This window comes from Gadus chalcogrammus, chromosome 4 (genome assembly GCF_026213295.1).
Source record: "Gadus chalcogrammus isolate NIFS_2021 chromosome 4, NIFS_Gcha_1.0, whole genome shotgun sequence".
Classification (NCBI taxonomy): domain Eukaryota; kingdom Metazoa; phylum Chordata; class Actinopteri; order Gadiformes; family Gadidae; genus Gadus; species Gadus chalcogrammus.
The window spans coordinates 13,541,377-13,567,373 of record NC_079415.1 but is presented as its reverse complement, the minus strand read 5'-3'; the positions used below and the strand labels follow the sequence as shown (position 1 = coordinate 13,567,373).

At 43.8% G+C, this 25,997-nt stretch overlaps 1 protein-coding gene across 4 annotated transcripts in view; it reads right to left on the bottom strand.

Moving 5' to 3' along the window:
• Positions 1-20,716, bottom strand: part of sppl3 (signal peptide peptidase 3) — a 33,590-nt gene extending 12,874 nt beyond the window's left edge. For 2 of the 4 annotated variants that reach the window (XM_056587858.1, XM_056587859.1), the window contains exons 1-4: positions 20,233-20,715; positions 4,497-4,574; positions 3,876-3,967; positions 1,763-1,882 (exon numbers count right to left, since the gene is read on the bottom strand). In XM_056587858.1, the coding sequence (XP_056443833.1) occupies positions 1,763-1,882; positions 3,876-3,967; positions 4,497-4,574; positions 20,233-20,258 (316 nt within the window). In that variant the 5' untranslated portion in view covers positions 20,259-20,715. Of the gene's footprint in view, positions 1-1,762; positions 1,895-3,875; positions 3,968-4,496; positions 4,575-20,232 lie in introns of all 4 variants that reach the window. The other 2 variants (XM_056587856.1, XM_056587857.1) reach the window with 2 other exon arrangements.
• Positions 20,717-25,997: the final 5,281 nt, after the last annotated feature.

Genomic DNA, 25,997 nt, shown 5'->3' with positions numbered 1-25,997 from the left:
ATCAGCCAGCTCTGATTCGGGAGGGGAAGGTAAACTTTGAATTTACTCTATTTTTAAACTTTAGTTGTATTCGTTTAGAAACCCCAACGAATATTCAAAGCTTGAAATGATGTATCCGGGCCAGCCCTGCACTGATGGCTGTGTTTAAGCCTCATTACAGGCCCTCCCGTTCTCCCTCCACCAGAGCCCCGTCCTGCCTGGGCCCTGAGACGGCCCACATGCTGCGGCCCTCCGATCCACCACGTCTCCCCCTCTCTGCAGCCCCATCGCCTGGAGGTAGAGGCTCCTCACTGAGATGGAGACGCACTCGCACGCTCCCTCAAGGCGCTTCAAACTATTTGAAACCACACGCGCACGCACGCACAGACACACGCAGTCACGCTCGCCCTCTTCTAAGGATGACTCCTTGAATAGCTTGTGGACGCCGACATCATCCGTATTAACTTGGGATCGTCATGCCCTACCCCCAAACTCTTCCCCGCGTCAGATCACGCGCTCGCTGCTCTTGATTCTTTTTAACAGCCTTGGTTGGCGTGTGCACGAGGGAAAAGTGTCCCTGGCTCCTCCTCCTTTCATTTTCCATCTGTCCATATAAATATATATGCAATTGGTTGGATTATTTTCAACCAGAGTATCTTTCAATACCGTGGTTGCCTACATCGTATCTTGAGCAGGGGTGGCATGGCCCCCCAAGCCCGACCGAGGTATTTCCACGCTCTACTGGTTGAGCTGGAAGAGACCGAGCTGCCGATTAGCTCCAGGGCAACGGTGGGCCAGGGCCACAACAAGCACCAGGCCTGCACCAGGTCCACAACAAGCACCAGGCCTGCACCAGGTCCACAACAAGCACCAGGCCTGCACCATGTCCACAACAAGCACCGCCCTGCAGAAGGTCGCCCAGGCCTGCTATACTCCCGGCCCACATGACTCATCTCCAGGTACAGTATGGGCGTTGTAACACTAAAAACTCGTGACGGTTATCCGTCTCATCTTGTTGATGGGCGACTTCTACACAACGCCTTTGTATCTTTTGTTCTTTGCAGGGGACGATTGGGATCTCCAAAACACAGAGGGTATGATAACAGCCCAGCACTGTAGAGGCGCTGGCGTCAGAGTCTTGTCCTGCATGGCCGCGTCTCAGAGAGTGACTGTACGACAGAGTCTTATCCTCCAAGGCCAGCTTTAGAAAACTCCACCTCAGCCAATTTTTCTTTGAGCTACTCCCCCATTTTAAAGGTTCCTCCGCTGAATGACAGCTTTAGTAATGGTCTTTTTTTTCCCTTCACCGCGTTCCGCTTTTTTCTTTTACAATTGAAACATTCCCGACACACTCCTGCGGTCTTACTCATGGGAGTGGAAGCTTCTGAGAGCGGCGGGAAGATTCCCTTTGTCCGCGTGCCCGTCCGTCCGTCAGTCACTTTCTGGCTGCGGCAAGTTCTACAAAGTTCTGCTCCGCCTGTCATGGCGGGCTCCTGATCCTTCAAAACGACGGCTCATGCTCAACTTATTCTCCAGCCTCCACGCTGAATTGAAGGCAGCGAATCCCCCTTTAAATGAGCACCCCACTTACTGCTAATTTTCCTCACACTTTGAGAAGTGGTCATGGGTGATGGGAGAACAGATGCAGAACCAAAGGAAACGGCGTTCAGTCAATCGGTTCAACATCTTGTCGTTGAGGTTGAGTGCATGTGCTATTCTTGTAGTCGGGTGTGAACGTAATGCGTAAATCCTGTGTGTTGAGGTGTAAGTGAGTGTGTGTTACCTGCAGTGCAGATGGTGAAGACCACCTGTACCGAGTCGAAGAAGAAGAACATGACGAGCAGAGACACCGAGGCTCCTATGGGCAGGAACAGAGCCTGCGTGGAGTCGATGGTCTGAATACCTGGGAAAATGCCAGGAAACACCGAACGCACACACACACAGTGAGACAGAAACTCAAACCCCCGGTCCAGTCATCCAGCGGCAGGATGTGGATCATTTTGACGATTTGGTGATTAATCGCTCGCAGCTCTCTGCTTGACATTGTTATAAAATGTATAGTTTAATTAAGTCTTTGATGCTTGTTAAACTGCTCATCACTTTGGAATCTATAATGAGGCACCGTCACTATTCATGACCTTCTATAGACTACATAACTAATAACAATATAAAAACAAATCAATCCTAGATAATTGTTTGCAGGAATCGAAAGTGAAGGTCGTGGTGGGGTGCACCCTGATGACCTGTATCCCCCAGCACATTAACCAGCGCTGTGTGAGTCTATACACCAGCACAGCACATAGACAGCCTGGGTGTATGTAGTGCTATACACATGCATAGGTATATAGTGTCTATGCCCGTTTGTCTTTAGTCGGATCATATAAGTCACAAATAGTTATGAATATAGATGCATAAATATAGTGATTTAGGTATATATATATATATATATGGCGTTTTTTCCACTATACAATACTGGCCCGGCTCGGCACGGCAGCCCAGCGCGACTGGGATTTCCATTTCCATTACAACTGGGCGTCCCGCTTGAAGCCCAGTCCCGCCTGAAGCCCAGCTACTTGCACGAGTGTCTTTAACTGATAACTCGCTTATCTTGTTTCGATGACACAACTCACTCTTATTGCCATAGTTATATATTATAGCCTACAATAAAAAAAGGATTAATAAGTTCAAGACGCTGGTTTCAGGCGGACGGCGCCACACAGCGATATCCACGATGATGATGTGAGCTTGACGTTCAAAATTCCCTCTTTTGTTCCCTATTTCAATGGCTCACCGAGATCCGGTTTATACATTCCGATACGAGTCCTGACCTTGAAATTTGTCATCAGCGATCTAATAGGAGAAATATTATCTAATGCCAGTCATTATACCCAGACTTATCTGAATTAAATCTGACCCATATCAACAAGGTTCCATGGAGAAGTTACATTTTACGATTCATAAACCAACATAATAAAAATTGTGCTTCATGGAAAGCATATGTGGTAAACTCCATGGCTATGTAATCAATAATTATGATTTCTTTGAGTGTATAGTATGCATAGTAGTAGGTTTTGCAAGACAAAATCGCCAAGCTAACATCACCGCGTTGTGCTTCCACATTAAACCATCATTACTGCAGTTATGGGAACGAACAAAGAATAAGAATCAAGCTATTGAGAACTCTAGCCAAACTCTTCCTTTATGGCAATGCGTCTCATACACAAGAACATACTGTTTGTTGTATTTCTATAGGTCTATATTCCTAGACTGGGTAGCCCCGCCAATTCTTCCGGCGATTTGGGTTCGCCCTGCAGAAGGGTCTGGAGAAGAGCAATATTTTTTCTTCTTTCTTCTAGTTTCGATACGTTTATTGCGGGAGCCAATCACCAAGCTGGCTTTTCCCCCTGGTGCGCTATTGGCTGGTTTAACATATTGACGACAGGGAAGCGAAGGCAAGCAGCCAATTGCGTACAGAGTCATTTGAACAAGGCCCGTTGATCACGCCTCTTGTGCTGAAGAAAATGATGAAGCTTCCCAAGAGCAACGTGCAATCTACGATTGAGCTTGGTCTGGCAATAGCCAGGCTACTATAATCCTACAATTTGAGCCAACTTCTCGCTCCGAACATCAACGAGGGCTGAAGTCACCGAGCCCACTTGGAGGTAATGTGGGGCCAATTTGGCCCAAGGTCCATCGACGGCGCGGTACAGTACGGCATGGCACGCTTAAACTGGTAGTGGAAACGCAAATAAGCCCGGCACGTTATGGCAAAAAAGTGCCAATGGAAAAACACTAATAGTGTACGCCTGTAGCTATTTTGAGGTTGATTATATCTACAAATACCGCTGGTGATTTAGGTGTAGAAATGTTGTCTGATGCCTGTTCATATAACTCACTGTTGTTTGTGCCTCCATTGTTGAAGGTTCCTGGTGCGGTTGGGTTTCCATCCTTATCCTTCTCCTGGTTCTCACAGTCCATGTTTAATGACCTGCCAAACCCACACACACAGAAATGCATTCAAAGGGTGTAAAAAGTGGATTATTCAATTTTATAGTAAACCAGACCAACTTGATTGCACACACCGTGTTCATTCTATATTACCGGTTTAGAAAAGGGATCATTTGTTTTTGACTGCCCATTTATTACCAACAAATAAGGGAGTTTCCAGTTTCCACAAGCAATCCAAACCATTCCATTGTCTATGTGTGAGGCGATGCCAAATGGAAATGTTTCGGCAAACTTTAATAAAGACAGTGCGTAGTTCACTAAACAAACACCTTAATAACCACTTCCTGGTGTTTTCACAACACCGGGGCCTATACTTAACACAGGGGTCTTCTGCCCTCCACCAAAACTAATTATGTAATACAGCCCTGGTAGACTAGCATTCAGCTCTACCATCTGCTGGGAGAGGGGCCCCTCAACAAACATCTAAACTTGAAAAGCAGGAAATTAACTTTAACATGCAAGGGTATGTATAAATGTGAGTATGTTCTCCTTGACCTGTGGGCACCCACCTGAAGCTGCCATAAACTATTAGGAGGATGGAGATGAGGAACGTAGAAACCTGGCTTGAGTCCACCAGGGAGTATGCCCTTAGGAGGAAAGGAAACACATATTAACACTCGCAACCGCTCAAGACAGAATCCTTTGAGGGAAATCATTGCTCTTGCATCAAGTAAAATACACACAACTATTTATACAGCTTATTTGCTTCAGAATAGAATGAGTTGCTGGTATTTTTCGGTTTCAGAACCTTTTGAGATTGAATCTAGTGCGTTGCACACGGATAAGACCTGGAGCTGATTGTGACGAACGTTTGAACGTTTTGGAAAACAGAATCAAAGTGTGAACTCAGATTCTGATGTTGTCATCAGGCCACGTTTTGGGCCTCCATCCAATGTTCTAGTAGTTTTACGCAGACTAAATATTAGGCCTGAGCTGAGGGCGGCCGTGATATTGAGGTGTTGGGTGGAAAAAATATACAGTATATCCTCTGGCCTAACCAGAGGTGTTGCACCACAGCTATATAAAGTAGCAGCATCCCGCCATACTACTCATAACACAAGCTTTTTATCGCTGCAAAGGTGTTCTCACTGGGCCTAAGAGTATGCAAAGTACAATGTTTCAGCGTCCTCTCTGATTCCAATGGAAAACCCTGGTGGGACTGAATTAAAAAGAACACATAGAAGTTAAGGAACATGTTCATCTTGATGAATTTTTATAGTTGCATGTAATCCCTGCCGCTAAAGATACAATGTGCATTTGAAGTGATCGTTTTTATTGCGCATGTTAAAGCACTTTGTAAACATTCATTTTAAAAGCTGCCATACAAATAAAGGTGTATTATCGTCATAATCAAAATGGTGGGTAGTCCGATTATTACAAAACAAATTAAAGTATTAGCAGCATAGAATTTTTGGGTTGGGCTTCACTTCACTCGTCGACACCTGCACCTCACACCTGCTGTCACGGCTGATACACCATCCTAAGCTTGTGGATTAAAGCTGTGGTCGATGTGCAGGGAACACCTAATGGAAAAAATGAAAGCTGAAACTCTTGAGGGCCTATTGGGCTGAAATGAGCAGCGTGGGTAAAGAGTTTGGTGTTAATAAAAAGGGACAGAGTTTGAGATACCAATCCATTAATAAAAGAAAATCATTAAACAAAATAATTGCCGTGCGCCGAATCAATTCTACCCTGCGTATGCTAATCGGTTGTGTGGCGGTAGTTTCATGTTGGTAGACTACAGCTCAGCTGTTTACTACAGCAGCCATCAAGATAAGGCCTCTTCTCCCACCAATAAAAGGTATACTTCCTCCTCGTACTCTGCCAACGACACATGCTCATTTCCTTATAAGAATCTTAGCGCAATGCTCACCCCGAGAAGGGATATTCCCCATTACAAGAAAATCTTTTAATTTCCATTTTCTGAATGCTAGAAATTAGGGATGGGTCAGAACAGTCCAAATATTTGACCGGGGGTCAAAGCAGATTCTTTAAATTTGGACCTTTAAAGAAACTTTCCCACTCAAATAATCACGAATTAAGGAGAGAACTCGATTTGTTTCTGTCAATTCCCCATTAGTTATTTCATTATTAATCAGGGACAGAAAACACAATATACCCAAGTATTAATATATTTATACATACACCAAAAACCAACAGCACCAGTATGTTATGCTTCTTGAACGCATCATGCAAGTTACCTAGTTAGTTTACAGAGTGTCTACCTATTCTGTTGGTAAGAAGGCTAACTAATGTCAAAGTCCCACAAAGGATCCACCTGGGCACCCTTCAGGAAAAGACAAGACAATGTAAATAGAGTTGTGGGGCCTCTGCAGATGGGCTGAATAGAGCTGGCGGACGCTATGGGGGCGTTACTTCAGTCAGAGCTCACAGAGGCGAGCTTCTGATTAGAAATGTTTATTGGAGGAAGAATCTCGTTCCAAGGGGGAATATGATACATTAACATGTTTATAAAAAATAAGTAATAACACGCAAGCAATTGCCTTTTCAACAAGCAGACATGAGCCACAAAACCTGTATATTAATGTCCCCGTATTTGGATCCGTCAATAAGAAAACTGAACTATGAAGGGGGCTTAATAACCAAAACAACAGGCTTATATATCCCGCCTAGCTAGTAGCAAAGATAATCAGCAAAGACATTTAACGAATCTCACTAGTGGAGAAAAAATGACTGGCAGGGATTTACATAAACGGTCACCAGGCTGGGTAGCAGCAGTGAACAAGCACAGACCTACATAAATACTTTACCAACATCTGTCATTTACACACTCAAATTCCCAGAAATGGCGGAAAGTAAGGCCGCCATAGATTGACTGTTCTAATCGGACGGATCCTCAATTCCCCTTAGAAGGGCAACTGACCTTTTTATAGTCAAACTCAATTAAATTTGCAATACTATTCATTCTACATGGAGCATGGTGCGTTGAAGACAGTCAGGGATTTATTGCCAATGATCCAGTACTGCATTTGTGAATGTCGGCACACATTGAATACTGGATTATATGTATGACAAAAAATAAAATAAGCCTACACAATGTGAGTTATTCACATGCTGCTGTACATTAGCATTGGTATAGTATAATGTGTTAAAAAATTAAAACAGCGTAAATTAGATGGCTGTGCACAAAGAACAACAACCATGAAGAGCCTCAGCTAGCGAATGGCCGGACACACGTCTTTCAGTCACTTCCTCTCAAAGAGAAGGCTTCAGTCCGGTGCTCCTACATGTACCATGCCCCCCCCCAACCCCCCCCATCACTCCATCCCGCCTCATTACCGTCTGTGCGAGTGACAGCCAGCTTTGGTTCCACAGTGTTTGGGTTTCCAGCCGTGGCCTGGCCTCCGATCCCCCCTGCTGGGGAGTCGTGTCCAAAGGCGGCCGGTGCTGGCTGCCGGCCCGGATGCCTGCCTGCCTGCCTGCCTGCCTGGCTCCCCCCCCCCCCCCCGCGCGCGACCTGCGGGCCTCACATCCCGGTGACCTGCCACTGGACATGCTTCCTGATCAGCCTTGCAGCCTGGCCGTGTCGTACCATACGCGTGTAGACAAGGGTACCGCTCTACTGTTATTTTTAAGCATTATTTTAGCATTGAGACGTTTATACGAGTGTGTGACGTGAACGATACTCCTGGTGTGAACGCACCTCAACAGTTGCCTGCCGGCTTGGCACGCACCCTTTGTAGATTTGCTGGCAGACACAGCTGCCAGTTCCTACGCTCTGGCTTCGACCTACCACTATAGGGAAAGACCAACCTCTGATGAATAGAACCATGTTGGTCCACAGTCTCCACCTGGGCAAGTTGGCCCCACCACGAGACACTGTGGCGGAGACGACGGCCAACTCCTATGCCCTACTTATTTAAAAGGCCACCATGTGATTTACCACATTTACAACATTAACACAACCCGGTGCATTTGCAATGAGATAGATTAAGCAGCAGCACACACCGACAGCAGCCGATTCGGATTGTCACAATATGAAAAATGAATTAGTTATAACGTGAGATAATTAGCAGAAGAAGCTAATTCAAGACCAATTAATTTGTCATAACTTGTAAACAACCCCCAACTTTTAAAACCGTCTGCAAACCTTTCATTTTGTGATTAACCCTTTGCAAGCTCCAAGCGTTTTCTTGGGGTGGGTGATGTTGTGGGAGTCTGAGTCGATGTGGGGAGGTGGGGGTGGAGGTGTGCGTCTGAAGGTTAGGGAGTGTGGATCAAGGTGGGGGAATGTGGGTGAGGGAGTGTGGGTGAGGGATTGTGGGTGAGGGTGGGAGAGTAAAGGTGGGGAGTGTGGGTGAAAGAGGGAGAGTGTGGGTGAGGGTAGGAGAGTGGGGGTGAGGGTAGGAGAGTGGGGGTGAGGGTAGGAGAGTGTGGGTGAGGGAGGGAGAGTGGGTGAGGGAGGGAGAGTGTGGGTGAGGGAGGGAGAGTGTGGGTGAGGGAGGGAGAGTGTGGGTGAGGCAGTGTGGGTAAAGGCAGGGGTACTGGACACAAGGCTGACATTGTGCAGTTCCATCTCCAGAGGAGACGATTTGACCTCAGCTTCTGACCCGACCCGTCTCGTGTCTCTCTCAGGGCAATGGGTGTGGAATGTGGTATGGGTCGAGGCCAACACCCAAGCTTACCCAGCAATCACCCCCCCCACCAAATAACAGTAAAGCCCCCGTCATCGTCCGCATTATCTACATCACCAACCAGCCTCCAGGGATGTAAATACCAAACCTACGCCTACCATGGAGCTTGTCAGACCATACCCGGGAGGAGTGGATACAATGGTCATGATCAATGTACCCAGTGTAGTATAGCTTGGACTACTTATTAGACGTAAGGCACGGACGGAGACGCACACGGAGCCGTTCTCACAGCAATTCGCAGGGTTGAAGTTATTCCATTTCCTTGGGGCTGGATAATTATAACCTGCGGCTATTATTTTTATTCTAATAATAATAATAATAATAATATGTCAACTATACAAGGAAACCTATCCTACACCAGACCATGCCTCTGCTCTGCTTCCCTGCAGTAAATCCCGTTCCCTTTAGATGCTTGACTGCCTGTTGCTGATCTCTGTGATGGGGTTGGGCCTTCACTTAAGGAAATGTAGCCGTAATAAAGTAGGCAAAGAAGAGCTCCAACTTCGTTCATTCATTCAGAAGTTAAGACGTCATAATGTAGATCACAGGAGAAACAGAACACCAAGAAAATGTAACTCCATATGTCATGTGATCCATTTGCACGTTAGATTTGTTCACATCCACACATTGGCAGTGAGTCATAAAAATGAAGTTGTTGGTGGCTTTCCTTCCTTTTTAGGTAAGTAGAGAAATTGTTATGTTAACTGATATTAAACCAAAGCAACTAGGATTTATCTGTATTTATGTATAATATAATAAGAAGAAAGAGAGAAAAATTAATTAAGGGCCAAGCCTGTTCTGCTACACTGCTTGTTAACTACTCCAGTTAGGGTAAGTAGTGACTCAGGTAAAAGGTGAGGAGGGGGTTGAAACAAAAAATATCCCTGCACTGCAGGCTCATTGCAGATTCAACATTTCAAAAGGCAACCTACGTGTATTCTACTAAAGGCCTTTCACACATGCACCGAGAGACGGACGTCCGGTTAATCCCGGGGGGCTGTATGTGTGAACAGACGTGGCAGAATCCACCCCTCCGGTGTTTAATCGACCAGGCCCCTAGTGTAAAGTCTGGAGAATCTGAGAATACACAACGAGCAAGTGGGCGTGTTGCTAACCCCTGGTTTCACTGGGCCGAAACAGGGGGAATACAAAGGGTGAAGAAAATAGAAAAAAAATAACCAACTGGAAAGACGAGGGATCCTGAATTTCTTGTCGTAAGGGACGACCCTGAAACCCACACAGACAGATACAAGGAACGGCAAGAGACTGTTATTCATGACTACGATGTGCTGTAAACAAAAACACTGCAACATCCGTTGCATGTCTTTTGCGTCACGTCTTACCTCCTACACGCTTCAATAGTGTTGCATGGTATACTGATACTTGGTCCGTCTGAATCAAAAATACCCTGCCATTTAAAATGATACAATGCTCCATTTTATTAGTACCGTTACTTTAAAGATCTCCTATTATACTACTTTTCTGGTCTTAATTTCTTATTAATTACTCCTATTAGAGAAACCTGACACGAATCACAGCACAAAAAACGATGTCGATTTTCAAGAAAATCTTACTCTCATCTGGGCGGTTTCAGCATTCTCTATCAACACTCGGCTTCGTCCTTCTCCGCCCCCTCGAGCCTTCTTTCCCATTAAACGGTAAACATGACGTCAAGCGGTTCAACTGTTGGTTCACGTTGGTCCCATAGAGAAGTCGAGTGTCCATCAAAGTGCGAACTTTGTTCTCTGTGTTGTTGTCCATTGTTGTTAAAACTGACTGGCGGCAAACTTTATTATGGTCCATGCAGCGGACGATAGGTGATGACGTGTTACGACGTGATGACGTATGTACAATAGGGCCGTCAACGAATATTCAAAGTTCGAATATTCGTTCGAAATGTATCCAAAAACACGAATTCGAACGTGAAAATTAATATTCGAATGTGAAAAAACACTCCCGCGGTACAAGCGCCTCTATCTGCTTTGTGAATGAGCCTCTGTCTGTTCGCGATGTCCCTCATAATATTCGAATGTGAAAAAACACTCCCGCGGTACAAGCGCCTAACTGCTTTGTGAATGAGCCTCCGTCTGTTCGCGATGTCCCTCGTTTTAAAGTAAGGAAATGCCCAGCAGGAAGCCGCCGCCCTATGTATAGGATATATATATATATATCCCACTAATTTGAACCATGGTTTTGTCGCATTATTGACATATTGACGGCAACTGCGTAAAATAGGCAACCAGATATTCGAATAGTTCGAATTCGTGATTTTTTTCCAAACGAACATTCGAATGTCATTTTTGAGCAATTTTGACAGCCCTAATGTACAAGAGCCTACCGTGGCCAGGCCACAGTTGTGACGGCCAGCGGCCACGGCCAGATGGCCTAGTGTGAATGCAGGCCAGAGAACAATGGGGCCAGTTAAGCACGGTTAGGTGTGAAAACGGCCAACGGCCACGGCCAGATGGCCTAGTGTGAGTGCACCCTAAATCTCGGAAATTTGAAAAATAGAATCGCGACCGACGTCCCTAGTGTTTAGGGCTCTGCACAGCCACCCCAGACGGTCAGCAGGGAATACGTCTAAATGCATGCACGTCATTATTTGACATTGACACTTTAGCATGGTTAAACATGACTATGAATCATTATAACAACGTTTATCATAAAGGTCGAAAAGCATAATTGGTGCTCTTTGTTTTAAGCTGCATTTCCTATAAGTTGCTTCGATGTGTGACTGCGGGACAGTGTGTGTGCTTTGTATCCACTCCCTTCAGGCACTGTGGGCTTGTCATCAGTTATTATTTCCTCTCACATGCATGCTAGCGTGCATTTCAGAACCAGGCATTTCAGCAAGTAACTCTTTAAACTGAGGGCATGCAGTATTTGTCAGAATGAAGCGCTCTGCTCATTTCATTCACCGAACATCGAGTGGAGGATCTCTATAAAAAAAAACTTTCAAAACCAAACGATATGACTACGTTTGTTGCTTGCTGTAATTCGAAGTTGTCCAGGCGGGTAAACTGATAATTTGCACTTTGAAGAATTTCAAAAAAAATGACTTTGAAGACGCGTTTTACTGCAAAACACAGGATATTATCAAAGTCCTGCTTTTCCAAATATGTGAGTATTCACCCCTCATCCTTTTAGAGCTTCTTTCGACAGTTCTCCCGCTGCTATGCTCTCAAACGAATGACCTATATTGTTGTGTAGTGCGCGTTATGATTGATATTTCTTACAATGTATTCCAAAGAAATTAAACAATTGGTAAAAGGAAGAAAAAATTGAAAAGAAAAAAGGATGCTGCTCAATAAGTGATCTGGTTGCAAATATATAAAGATAACTATAAAAAAATAATCACAATCTCAAGTATAGGGGACATCAGATTACTGCATGCCATTGAACAGCTTTAAAAGCTTTTTAAATGATCTAACAATTAAGGTTATAAAAACAGTATTCGTCGTTTAAAGCACACCTAAATGTATAAAGAAACAATGAAAGGAAATGAACCAAAATTGTATTGAAGATGAAAAAATAAACTTAAATGACATGACCTGTAAGTTTAGCACTGCATGGGTTAGCCTGCACACTACAGTATTGGACTAAAGCAGGCTGAACACAAACCACAAAATACACTTCCTTGGCGGAGCTCTACGCTCCTGATGTTGTAGGTGTTTGGGGTGGCATCGTTTCAGTATCAGTATTGAGATATTTAGGCAGGCATTGTATTGAAGCCATAATTCTGGTATTGTGCCACTGCCAACACTACGCTCCACCCCTCGCCTGAAGTATACTGATTTTCTCAAATATGTGTGAACACGACTGATGCGCCTCATCTCCTGTTGTGTGTAACATGTGTGAAAGTGCAACTCCTGATCATCCCTGGACCAGAGCTCATCAGGAGGTCATGTGTGAAAGGCCTATTAGTCAGTTCTTTAGTGCATGTTTTTTGTAGAAACAATAACATCCCAGATCCATTTTAGCCCTGTGAAACAAAAGCCCTGTGAAACTAATGCATTATGTAATTTAAAAAAAAAAATGCAGTATAGTCTCTTAAATGACAAATATATTAGAAAAAAGCATGAAGACAGATAAAAAAAAAAAGAGACATTGGATATGATCAACGAAAAAACTACAGTTATACATGGACTGCACAGTCCGCTAGGTGACGAATGGTAATACTTTGATCAAGTGGAGATGCATGCAGGGAATGTTGTTTGATGCTGCTTGGTGTGAACCATAGGAGTGCGGCATAAGCCTTTTACTAATGACAGGGTAGGCATGAGTAGGCATCATATTCACAGCTACGTAAACACACAACAGGACTGTAATTGATTGACCTGAGAGATAAGGACATAATAGAGAACTACTTAAAACAAAGCAAGCATTGTAGCTATGGTAACTCCCATGCTTAAAAACATTTAATAAGAGCCTGTGTTCATAAGGCGTTTTATTCATTTTTTTTTTTAGGAGCATTCTACCTGACAAAGCCTTGACAAGCCAGTGACACTAATGATGTCACAGGCTTATCGGCAACACAGCAATCAGATATAGGCAGCTGGTATACAGGGCGTCGAACCTAATTCATATTCAAGTATCGAACTGGTGCCTCTGAATTGTGCACACAGAGGCCCGTGGAACATGGGTTGGATAGATGAATGGAACATTTAAAAACAAAATACAATCCCGGACTGTCTGGGGGCTGGGCGCCGGTCCAACGGGCCATAAGACTTCCTTGTTCTCCGACAAGACGCCGTTTTCAAGAACACAATTCCAATACCACGTCCTCGTCTAGCCAACGAACGACTTGATTACCAAGGGACATGTCATCGAGGAGCATGATAAATGCTTGCTTTTCCTTTGCTTTCCAAAAGCAGGACATGTGGCAGATCATTGGTGTGTGATTTAACCGCTTTTCTAGGAATTTTATGTTCTGTTGGTTGTTGTTAAGACACCCTTTTCATAAGTCAGGTGAAATCAGCTCATGAGAACACTAAAACTGTTGGCCTGCGTTCACTATGAATCAGTCACAGCCAAGGCCAGTCATTTTGTCCAGTTTCTATGAACCGTCTGCTCTTGAAGCAAGAGGCTTAAACTTACAGGCAAGAGGATATGGCAAATTAATGACAGTGAACACTGGTGAATGAGGCTCAGAGCTTAAGGACTTTGGTTTGAACAGCATTTTTTTTTGGCGAGGGGGGGGGGGGGTTGCTTTGGTTTGGTCCTCAACGACAGGTGGTGATGTAAGCAAGGGGATAACTAAGCATGCAGTGTCTGATCTGGGGCTCAGCAACATTGTGCATGTAAATGCTTCTGCCAACATTAAAGGGAGGAATACCAACAGCAAACCTCCTCAAAATTGGCACGGCATAATACTTAAGAAAACATTTGAACAAAATTAATGAATTCAAGCCATAAGCTATAGGTTAGAGCTATATGCTAGTCACGAATGACTAGGCCACCAATCAATGGGCCAGCTTTGTCTCCATCATACTGATTCAGTTGGCAGGTACTCCAACAAAGCAACAGCTTCCCTCAGCATTCCGGGAGAACAAGATCGTTAGCCATATCTTCAGCGTTCAGCAAGGCACTTGTTAGCATTCTGTTGTTGACGGTGGAAATCGGATATGAGGGTCAATTCAGTGTCTAACATCCAATTAGTGCAGCATCCAATTCTTAAAAGGAAAGGTAGACCGGGTGAAAAACTGCAGAGCCACACTTTCATTGAACTGTATGTTCTGGTGCAGTTATTCATTAGAGCTTGTTTGAGATGTCGTTTTTATAATATGCTTCTAGTGGCCAGTTTGAGACTATTATATTATTTAAACCCAATAGAATAATTTAATTGAAGGTTTAAATATTTTCATTTTGTCTTGGTATCGGAACTGTTTGCTTAGATAAGGCCATAAGGGATGGACCAGGTATTTGTGAAGGAATCAAATCATGTCTTTGACATAATTTCCATCAAGCTAGAATGGGCCAGGAAAGGTGTAGCATATCCAATTACATAATGGTGGTTTATGATGTTTTCCGGGGAAATCCAGTTTTATGCAAACACACTGACCCCATGTGTGGGCTGGTGCACTTGGCAAGAAAAGGCAGAACACAGCCATTGTTTTGTTCCACCTCTAAGGAAACAGACATTTAAGAAGGACAGTTGTGGACTTTATTCAAATACCCATGTATTTCAAAACACATTACATGCACTGAAAGTGTAAGGGGCCCATTTTAAATGGGAATGTCTCTGATCAGTAGTAACATGACTAGTAACGTAGTCAAACAATAAGGGAAACATAAAACTAGTGAAACGATGCGTCTTCCTGTGCATCTACTCCTTCCCTTACATTGACCTTTGTTTTACATATAGCAGTTTACCGTTATGTTTTGGAACTGGTCTGCATTCTGCTCACAAGCAGGACCTAAACAATGTGGGTCAGTACTGGGATAAACATAGACGGTATGGCGGCCTTCACACTGTTCACATATCGCATCATTTCATCATTGCATTTATGCTCAAGAACCATTTATTAGTGAGGTGTAAGATACTGTTTCATATGTACGCCTTCCTTCAACTGAGCCCCCAAAAAGGGCTACAAAGTACTTCAGTGCTCCCTTATCTTTGAATAGCAACATTAGCCAATTTCTAGTTATTTATCAAACTTAATTGCTATAATTAATTAGGCCTATCTTGGCATGGCAGCCTGGATAAGCACATGCTGCCACCACTCAAAGTACACTTTTATCCGCTCTTCTCAATACGTGCCGTCCACCCAGCCACAGAGCCTTATGTAATCAGGGTGTTCCGGAGGTGAGGAAACCCAAGAGGACTAGATATGCAGACGCAATGTTTGTGGAATGGAGTAAGCTTATGTTTTATTCATGCTTATGACATAAAAGGGGTTAATACAGACTTTAATACAGAAGTGGTTAATACAAGACGTACAACATTGATTCACAATACCTTCCAGGTTTGTCATATTCTACATTCATTGTTAACATTATTTGCAATTTGTTACTTGCGTGTGTCAGGGCTCTGCTCTGGTATACCATTTTCCTGTTACCTAGAATGACTTGGGCTAGTTTCGCCCCCGACTTGGGTGTATGGATTAATAAACATCACTGATACAATCGCCAGGGAAAGGCAGATCCCATAAGATATGGTTCATAAATCGGGCATGGATGTATAAAACGAATCACTGCCCGACTGGTCTGGTTCAAAAAAGCGAAGCCGTATCTGGTCTGAACGCTGTCAGCGGCTCAACACTGCACTCCCTAATGCATTTATCCGAGTTCAACAGCTACCTGCCTGCCTCCTCTTCGAACAAGGCTCATAACTCGAACATCCATGCTAGTCAGAGGCAGGGGGAATCGCCCCACCAACATCCGAGACACCGCCGCAAAAGAGCCTTCTGGTTGTTTGAGTCGGATAGCGTGAGAATTTGGTGTGCATCCTCAATTATTTTTTCTCCGTAGGAATATCGCCCCATTTAATATTCTTTCACCTAGTCTGTGCCTATTTGAGCAGGCTTTATGTTACCCCCCATCCCCTGGAATAGGGGGTCATAACATTGATGCTTCGCGTTCGGAGACCTTCTCTGCTATTAATCTCCTTGTACATGCTGCCACAATATCTCTGCGAGGACGTAGCATCTACAGAAACCCGAGTTCAGCAGCAGAAGAGCGTAATACTCCATAAATCAGCAAAATGTGAGCTGTCGTGTATCGTACATCACCAATAATCACAAATGAGCGACCTCAGTGTTTTTAGCCTCTACCTTTCCTTTAGTACGGGCCAGTTAGCAAAACGTACTCCCAAGACCCTTGGAAGGAAATAAACCGTTTGAAACAGCTGACTAAAATTTATGATACAATGACAATGCTGAGTCAAATCTTACTTTGAGCAACCAGATATTAAAGCAAAATGAGCTCTGAATGCCATTTCACTTTGTCTGTAATATTACAGCACTTGTCGTTATATTGCTACACTAGTCAACCATTGAACATTTCTGAACTCAAATATATTTGAAGAGGCATTCCTATACATAGTCGACAATCGAACATGCCATTGCCTGTTCCTAGGGTACAACATTGGCAAATGCAAACAACCACAATTAAGTCAAACATATTTGGTCAGTTCTGTGCCGCAGAGATGAGATGCAATACTTTAAGTGTAGATCAAAAGACTAAGACGCCAATGTATTGCTAGGCATATTGGTTCTCAGGCTACACAAATAGAAAGTAAATGTCCTGTCCATATGCTGCAGATATTTGTTGACAACCAGAAACATTGCTATGGTTTGTACACTCAAGTCTAGCGTCACCTCTGCTGGTGTTACCATCGAGTAGGCCAATATATGTATGCATACAAAATGTGCACATACAACTCATAGCCTTCATTTCGGAGGGGAACATAACCTGTGCTGTCGTCTATCAAGAGCCAACATCGTTTGATAACAGATTTATCAATAATTCTTATGAGCTCATCATATTGATTGCATATATTAACATCAGGGAATTTAAATGTTACCCTTCACTTGTGAGAACTAGATTATATTTAATGCTATATTACATTAAAACATAAATACACATACAGCCCACTATGACGTACTGATATTAATTATCCAGCATAAAAAATAGAACTGAAGAATAATTGCTGATGAGCCAAGTAAGCAGTTAACTTTGACTATTAGTCAAAAACTTGCTTCTCCCAAGAATTGTCTACTCATGTCCCATTATTAAGAACCAGAACACTTCAATTCAAATAAAAAAAAAAACGTTATTTGTCCCCAGGGGGGCAATTGAGGGCACATAGCAGCAGCATTACAAAGGACAGGGCCATGTCCAAACAAAATACAAACGAAAACACAGCATTGCTACCTGGCAGACAATACACACAAGCACAGGTGTCTACAAATACACACATTCATATAAATATGTATAAAATATGCAAAGTGCATGTTTATAAATGGAGAACTGACTCTTAACTTGAACTTGACTTTAATATGGAGAAGTTCTGTTCTAAAGAAAACATTTTTCTAAATATACACACACACACTCCACAGATGTGTTCAATGCAACCCCCCCCCCCCCCCCCCCCCAGTCGAGATAGTTCTGCAACCATCTGTTTAACAGTATAAACGTGACGGTTGAGGAAAAGTGGGCTAATAATGTTGCACATATTTGGGTGTTCCCAAGCACTTAAAAATAACCTATATCAGCTAATTCCTGGTGTAAAAAAAAATATGCATCAGTTAGGATCAGCGTCTCGAAATGACGCCTGCTTACTGTGAACTAGAATCTAGACCAACTGTCACTGTTCTTGCATGCTATTCCTCCATTTGGTCTGGCTAGCCCCAGTCTCCTACCCTGATCCACTAGGTAACGAAGTTAGCTTTGAATAGTTCCCCTGTATGGTGTTTGGTGTACTGCACATCCAGTCCTTCTCGTGGGACAACCGATGCTGTCAACAACTACAGCATTGGTTGTGTCCTTCTACAATGCCTAGCTAGAGAACATAGCGGAAACACTTTCCTGCCATAATGCTACGCTTCCAGTTCAACTGAATAAAAGGGAGGGTTTGACTTAACTTGTGTATTGATAGTTCAGGATTTGATTGGTGCAGGACAAGGTGCTTCCACACTGATCCAACACACATCGGGCCAGTATGCCATACACCTTGATGGTCGGTTGTTTTATTTCAGCGAACACATTGAATCGCTGGTGATCAACATTCTTTAGTTGGGTGTTGCCCTTTGTTGGGACAGGGTTTTGTAATTTAAGGACGTCAAAGTCATTCATATTATTTGTGAATGTATTGTCATGCACCTTTTTGGTTTAACTACAAAACATTGGTTGAGGAAATGAAGATGGCTGATATTTCCACAATATGTAACACACACACACACCACATAATCGTATATGGTACATACATCACCATAATAACAAATGAATGACCTCATTGTTTAAGTCTACACCTTTCCCAAACCACACACACACACACACACACACACACACACACACACACACACACACACACACACACACACACACACACACACACACACACACACACACACACACACACACACACACACACACACACACACACACACACACACACACACACACACACACACACACACACACACACACACACGACGTACAATTTGTGTCCAGATTCCCCCTACTCTTGTTCCCTAAAAATAGTGTACTACTACTACTGCACTATTTGGTGCACTACTACAATGTTCTATTTATGAGACCATTTAAACATGACCCAGGTGTCCATTGTTTAAAACCTTGCCATTTGTGACAAGTGGGATTAACCTCATTCAAGATCAAATTTGCAATCACAATTCTGCCAAGTATTAACTCAAAGCATGTAGCATTACTAATCGGTATACAGCCAATTACAACTGAATACCGGTTAGCACTCATGTAAACCCTTACATATATTGAAGACTTAAGATTGGTAAATCTGTGAGTCATGTGGATAATGTAATCTACGATGCTTGATAGCAAACTTATTATGGTTTCTCTCACACACACACACACACACACACACACACACACACACACACACACACACACACACACACACACACACACACACACACACACACACACACACACACACCTTGAACAAGAAATTCTGTCAAAGATTTCACGTAACGTTCTTGGTCTGTGTCTCAAACTCATGGCAGAGACGTCTGAAACCTGGATTTCCCTTGTTTTATGCATAGAAATAAAGTAATAGCATTAACTGCTGAGGAGTCTATACATTAAGAATGCAGACACTTGCAGAAGAGTTTAAACACAGCCCACATCTAGCCACAGCTGAACTCCAACTTAACTCAATCGATTCATTGCATTGCGAACCTATAGTGGCTGAGAAAACTGCACATGGTGACATTTGATTCTCTCAATTCCACACGAATGTCTGCTTATGGTTGAAGACCAGAAGGGATTATAAAGCCAAAGCTGGGTGCAGGATCCCACTGTCAGGTAGCGTTCAAAGCTCTGTTACAGAACCTTTGTTATTGTGTGTATTTGAACGACGACTAAAACTAGCATCATGTTAGCCGATTGTTTCTGTGGGTTCATTACTAAATATTGTCGTTGACGTGTGGGCAGGTTTCGTAATCCGTGCTGGGGTCGACATATTATCCCACTTGCGAGCCCGCAACTACCACAATATGACCGAAACAAGGTCGTCATAGGGAGCATCGCAGCACCGCGCTAGCTCATTAGCTCCTAGCATTTGTTGCCACAATGGCAGCGTTTGAATTGGCCGGAGCTCGATAGCGCTTCATCAGCTGGCTTCATTAGATAGCCGCTACCGTAGCTGCTACTGGGGCTAGCAGCTAAGGTAGCGGCTACTGGCTAGCTGCATAGCTAGCAGCATCGGGACTACTGAAAAAATAACTCAAGAGGATTGGCATTTAGCTGCCAGGACGAAGATGTCTAAACAAGGTCCCTTTGTGCACACTGGTTTGGTCAAACTGCCAGATGTGTGATAAAGTGAAATAATGTACAATACTGTGTGATAATGGTGGTTGTCAGGAACCCCGGCAGCAGAAGACTCTTCACTCACCAGGAGGTGTAGCCCTGCTCCGCCATCCCGCCGACACCTGGTCACCTGGGTCCGGGGAGAACACCGAATACGGTCCCGATGACAACCCGCTGGGACCGTGGAGATGTCTTCTGCGGTTCCGTCGGAGACAGGCGTCCCTAGTAGTTACTTTTAAACGACAACATGGCGACACGTCCTAGCCTCAGCTAGTAAGCACTAGCTGAACAAGCTCGCAGGAGAGATCGCGGTGATGGTGGAGGGACAAAGACCCGAGGAAAGACTGACGCTGTGTCGTCGGTTCTCCGATGTCTCGTCGGCCCCCTAGCCCGGCAGGCTCGGTTTGTTAATACACTACTTCCACTGTATATCCATATTCGAGAGGTTTATCCGGTGTGACTGACTGATGATCCCGGGGGCTGCAGCTCCTGCTGTAATGGAAGACGCTTTGTTTTCTACAGCGAGTCGCGGGGGCGCGCATCGCCCTGTAGAATAGAGTCTAACCAGAGACGTGCACGGGAACGCTGTTATGCTTGAAAGTGTTTGCGCTGCTGGTGTCTGTGCGTTTGGACGCAACGCAGGCATGTTATAACAGCAGCATTCATATTAAATATAAGTGTGTATTCCAAAGCAATACGCCGTTTAATATCATGCTAAAACCAACACACAAATGCCTGAACACAACCCTGCTGGAATTACAAAAGACGGATCATATATTAAATTTTCAGACGTAGATACATTAAAAGAAAGTATGAACAGAAGAACCAAGTTTTATGATTTCCAATTATAGGCAAGAGATGGCTGTGTGTAAGAATTTTATTCGGTATGTTTTTATAGCAGACGTAAACTGGGGGGTGTAGTATTGACGTATTTTTATAAGTAATTTATATGGGTGAAACTCTTCCGTCCTATTCCCTGCCTTCGCTGTGACCGGGTGATGAAGTCGGGTCCCTTGGGACTGGACCGTCCGTCAGTCATGTCGTGTCTCTACCGAGAGAACATAGTGGTTGGAACCCCGTGTTTAGAGGCCTATCCCTACATCCCCAACTGTATTGCTGTAGCTATCGACTAGCTTGTCATGCTAACTGGAGCCCTGGCAGCTAGTGTTGCCAGATTGGGCGGAAAATCGGTCCCAATCGGGCAACAATGCTGGCAGCCGACATGGCACGGACATTTATGCTCCGCACTAGGAGGGAGTGAACCGAGTGAACGCCGATGCCTGAACGCACGGAGGAAGTTGCTCGGCGCTTTGCTCAGTGTGCTCCGCCCATGCTGTATTATCTGACTACATCTTCATCCTTGTGTATCACTTTCAAAGTTCTAACTTGTGCATACTTTAGTTTTGTCAAGAGTGATGCTGTCTCTAGTTCAGACAGAACTTCGATTTAAAGGTTAAGAAGGGGGTCAAGGGATTCCCTCCTACGAACTGTAAGGATTACCAGTCCACCAGTGGAGGGGCATTCCTCAAGATTATAGGCAATCTGTTCAGGGACGTTGGCTCAGCAGGAATTGAATGCAAATGCATACAAATAATGTTTGTAGGCTATTATAACTTCATAAAACTCTCGATAGATGAGGAGTTAGTTTGCTAACTAAGCAGCAGCAATGACTTCGACAGCAGATTTTGGAACTGAAATGACCAAGAAAATATATTGAAAACTTATCAAAAAAAATAAATAGATATTTTTATTTACCTACATACATTAGTTAGTGTTATATATAATAATATATTCTACCTATAATCTCTAGCAGCATGCTAATTTATTCTCAATTATATGGAGTATTAAGAACCTTTTAGGCTACATAACATTCGGTTCTGAACAAAAAGATGAACAAATGTGTTCATGTTGTAATGGTAACAACTGAAACAGGATGAAATGTCTGTTAATCCTGTAGTCTCATATAATTTATGATTTACATATCATATTTTGAATTGCTCTGCTTAAACTGGACTGTATTATTCAGTCTTTATTTCTGAGCGTGTGCAAATGTTACTACTTAATAATGTAATACATGGACTTTGCCTCTAGGTGTCGGGCTCTACTCTAAAGTAAAAAAAGGACGTATTTAAAGCACGGCGCAGAGTAGTCACAGAACAGGTCATGGATTTAACATATTAAGTTACAACAATATGAAATCTGAAACACACACAAATTAGAAAAACACATGAAATAAACTGATAAATTATATAACAATCTGTTTTATTTGCTGGTAGCTCGTGTTTCTTGACAGTGAGTGTGTGTATGCATGCATGTTTGTGTGTGTTTTGAACACTTCCTCATATTGTGTATCTTTACTTTATGTGTGTACCTCTTTGCTCTGTGCACACACCAATTTATATGTGGATCTCTCACGGTATTTACTCTGGGCACTGTATGGCTCAAACCATGAAATGTGTGTTTAAAGCTCTAGATAAGATCTGATTGAGGTACATTTGAATTATTATTATTCTTCAATAGTTAACATTGGAGTGGTCTCTGTAACGCCTTTTCTAACATAATGGAGGTAACATAACACCAACACTAATATTTATATCCATAACTTCAGTGCTGCTGCCATAGAGAAAGCAAGAGAGAGCCCAAGAGCGAGACAGGGAGGGGGAGAGAGAGTATGGAGAGCGAGAGAGAGTGTGTCAGGGAGAGAGAGAAAGGATAACATGTCACACTATTGGTAATGAGCTGTGAGTGATACCAATGCTCTGTTCCTGATGTACAGCACCTGATCCACATCTGTGAACACAAACTGAAATATTCACGTGGGGACAGCACTGGTGTCATGTCGATCCCATATAACTATACTATTGGTCCACTAAGTGAGACCCCCCTCCCCGCCAGAGCAGCAGGTCAGGTCATGTGGTCATGAACAGGGGGGACTCTTTACATAATCGGAACATTCATGCACGGTCGCTATATGTGCATGGAACTCTGCTTAGCCTGTACATCCTAGCATGTGTCATTGCACGTTCTGTTTTCTCCAAAACTTCAACAGTCACCAAATGAGGACATTTTGGTCACAAGTTGGGGTATCTCAGACAATAAATCCTCATGCTTTCAAGAACACACCTCCAAGATTAGCATTCAGAGGATTTAAGAATTGCTGACCCTTGATTACATTTTTTTTTGTTTGTTCCTTGCTTTATATAACAAGAAAACCAAGTATTAAATCATATATTCCATATTGAAACCCACTTTCAAAACAAGATATCGACTGTATGCAAACAATAAATGAATAAAAAAGATAAACAATGTGCTAAAATGTTTGATGGAAACAATTTCTCGTTTAACCTTGTAGAACAACCACTGACCTGATAGGATGGCTAGATTTCCCCCTAGTTTTCCCTATTAATGCCCCTCATCCCACACTGTCTCCCCCAAAGACACAACCTCTGCAGTACTTCCTCGTCATTCCTCTTCCTCTTCTTCCACAGAACCAAGAGTAGGAGGGGGGGGGGGGGGGTGAATCCCCCGTTTGAAGCTCCTTCCCTGCTGGAGAGGAGGTTCTGTGGGACTCTGTTAGCACGCTTGATATGAGAGCATGATCAAAGCTGTCTCGTTCCGCCTGACCGAAATCCACAGGATTAAGGATTAGGGAGACAGGAAGCTGAAGGAGGGTGAGGTATAAAGAGTGGAGCACAGCGAAGAGACACAATGAAAAGAGGGAAAAAAGGGGGTGGGGGGCTAGTAAGGTTGTGTCAGGTTGTGACAGACAGAAACGCTGTGAATGGGAACATACAGTCAGTGAAAATATGGTATGATAGTTTGTGTTTTTCACATGATGGGAGGGAATGTTTGTAATATTGCAAATTAATCAGAGACTTTGCAATTTGCTGTAATCCATGGAGCGGAGATTCAACAGCTGAATTTAATTTAAGTTTACAACGTCGCACGTCATTTTGAGATTTCAACATCTCTCTCGCTCTCTGCATGGATACAACTGTGTATACCTCAAGCATTGTTCAAATAAGTAACAGAGAGAGAGAGAATGAGTTCAAGGGTCCCATGAAGAGAGTGGAAGAAGATCAAGAAGTAAGTGACTTAGTCACTTCCTATTGCCCGGCAATAGGAAGTGAATGTAACAAGACCAGGAAGCGAATGTAAGGGCACTAGGACGAGCGTGTAATGAGACCAGGAAGTGAATGTCGGGGCACTAGGAAGTGAGTGCAAGGCCACTAGGAAGAGAGTGTAAGGGCACTAGGAAGAGTGTGTAACAAGAACAGGAAGTGAATGTAACAGCACTAGGAAGAGTATGTAACAAGAACAGGAATTGAATGTAAGGGCACTAGGAAGAGTATGTAATAATAATAACAATAAATTTAATTTATAGTGCCCTTTTCATCCGAAGATCTCAAAGGGCTACAGGTTAAAAGCAAAAAAATAAATAAAAAGGGGGTTTAAAAACATCTAAGAGTGGGAGCCAAAGGTTTTTTTAAAAATAAATGTTTTAAGACCTTTTTTAAAGCAATCAGTGGCTTGTGGTGCCCTCAAGGTGTCAGGGAGGGCATTCCACAAGCGTGGGGCGGCAGCACTGAAGGCCCTATCTCCCATGGTCCTAAGTTTGGTTCTGGGTATGTGGAGGAGGTTAGAGTGAGTGGAGCGGAGGGAGCGTGTTGTGTTATGTAGGTTGAGAAGTTCTTTGAGGTATGGGGGGGCATGTCCATGGATACATTGGTGAGTGAGGAGGGAAACCTTGAAACCTCAAGCCAGTGGAGTGAGTGGAGGATGGGGGTAATGTGCTCATGCTTGCGCACTCTCATCAGGATCCTAGCTGCAGAGTTTTGTATGTATTTGTATGTAACAAGAACAGGAAGTGAATGTAAGGGCACTAGGAAGAGATTGTAACGAGAACAGGAAGAGAGTGTAAGGGCACTAGGAAGAGTGTGTAACAAGAAGGCCCTTGCGGTTGACCCCTTGCGTTGCGTCAACGTGGAACCATAATCAGCCCTTAAGTGTAAGGAAACCAGGAATGGAGTTTAAGGGAACCAGGAATTGAGGGTAAGGAAAACAGGAAGAGAGTGTAACAAGACCAGGAAGTGAGTGTAAGGAAATCAGGAAGATAGTCTCAGGAAACCAGGAAGACACTGTAAGGAAATCAGGAAGAGAGTGTAAGGAAACCAGGAAGAGGATGTAAGGGAACCAGGAAGTGAGGGTAATGGCACCAGGATTTGTGAAGGGGGAGCAGCCTGAGTTGGGATCGGGGGGTTGTGGAGCCCCAGACTGTTGAGTGGATTAAACAATGGCTGGATAGAGGGTCAGCAGAGATAGGGTCCCTCCCACCAGATGTGCTCTGCGCCGCTGGTGTGTAATGAATTACCTCACTGCCCATGACACCAGGATTGGTGCGCTGACAATTACATTACACAACGCAGCCCAAGAACCTGATACGTGGTCTCCTTTTACTTTTACCAGACACTGGGTGTGTGTTGTCTGTGTGTCTGTGTGTTTGTGCGTGTGTGTGTGTGTGTGTGTCCTCATGACGGTGTTGCGGGTGGTTTACCTCTCTGTGGACAAACCAAACATATCCAGCTCCAACCCCCCCCCCCCCCAGGATGAATATAGGAGTGAAAGCAAACAGTGAAGAGCTGTATCACCGTCCACTTCTGTAGGGGAGCGCCTCATTCGCCAGATCCTCTATCAATTTGTGCTTCCAGCCTATCGCAATAAAGGATGTGGTCCCGCACTGTCACAGAAACAGTTGGCACGGAAACAGCACATTACACCATTATCCAAACCCCCCTCCCTCCCAGGCCTTTGTCGTCATCCATCCATCCCTCCCTCCCTACCTCCCTCTCT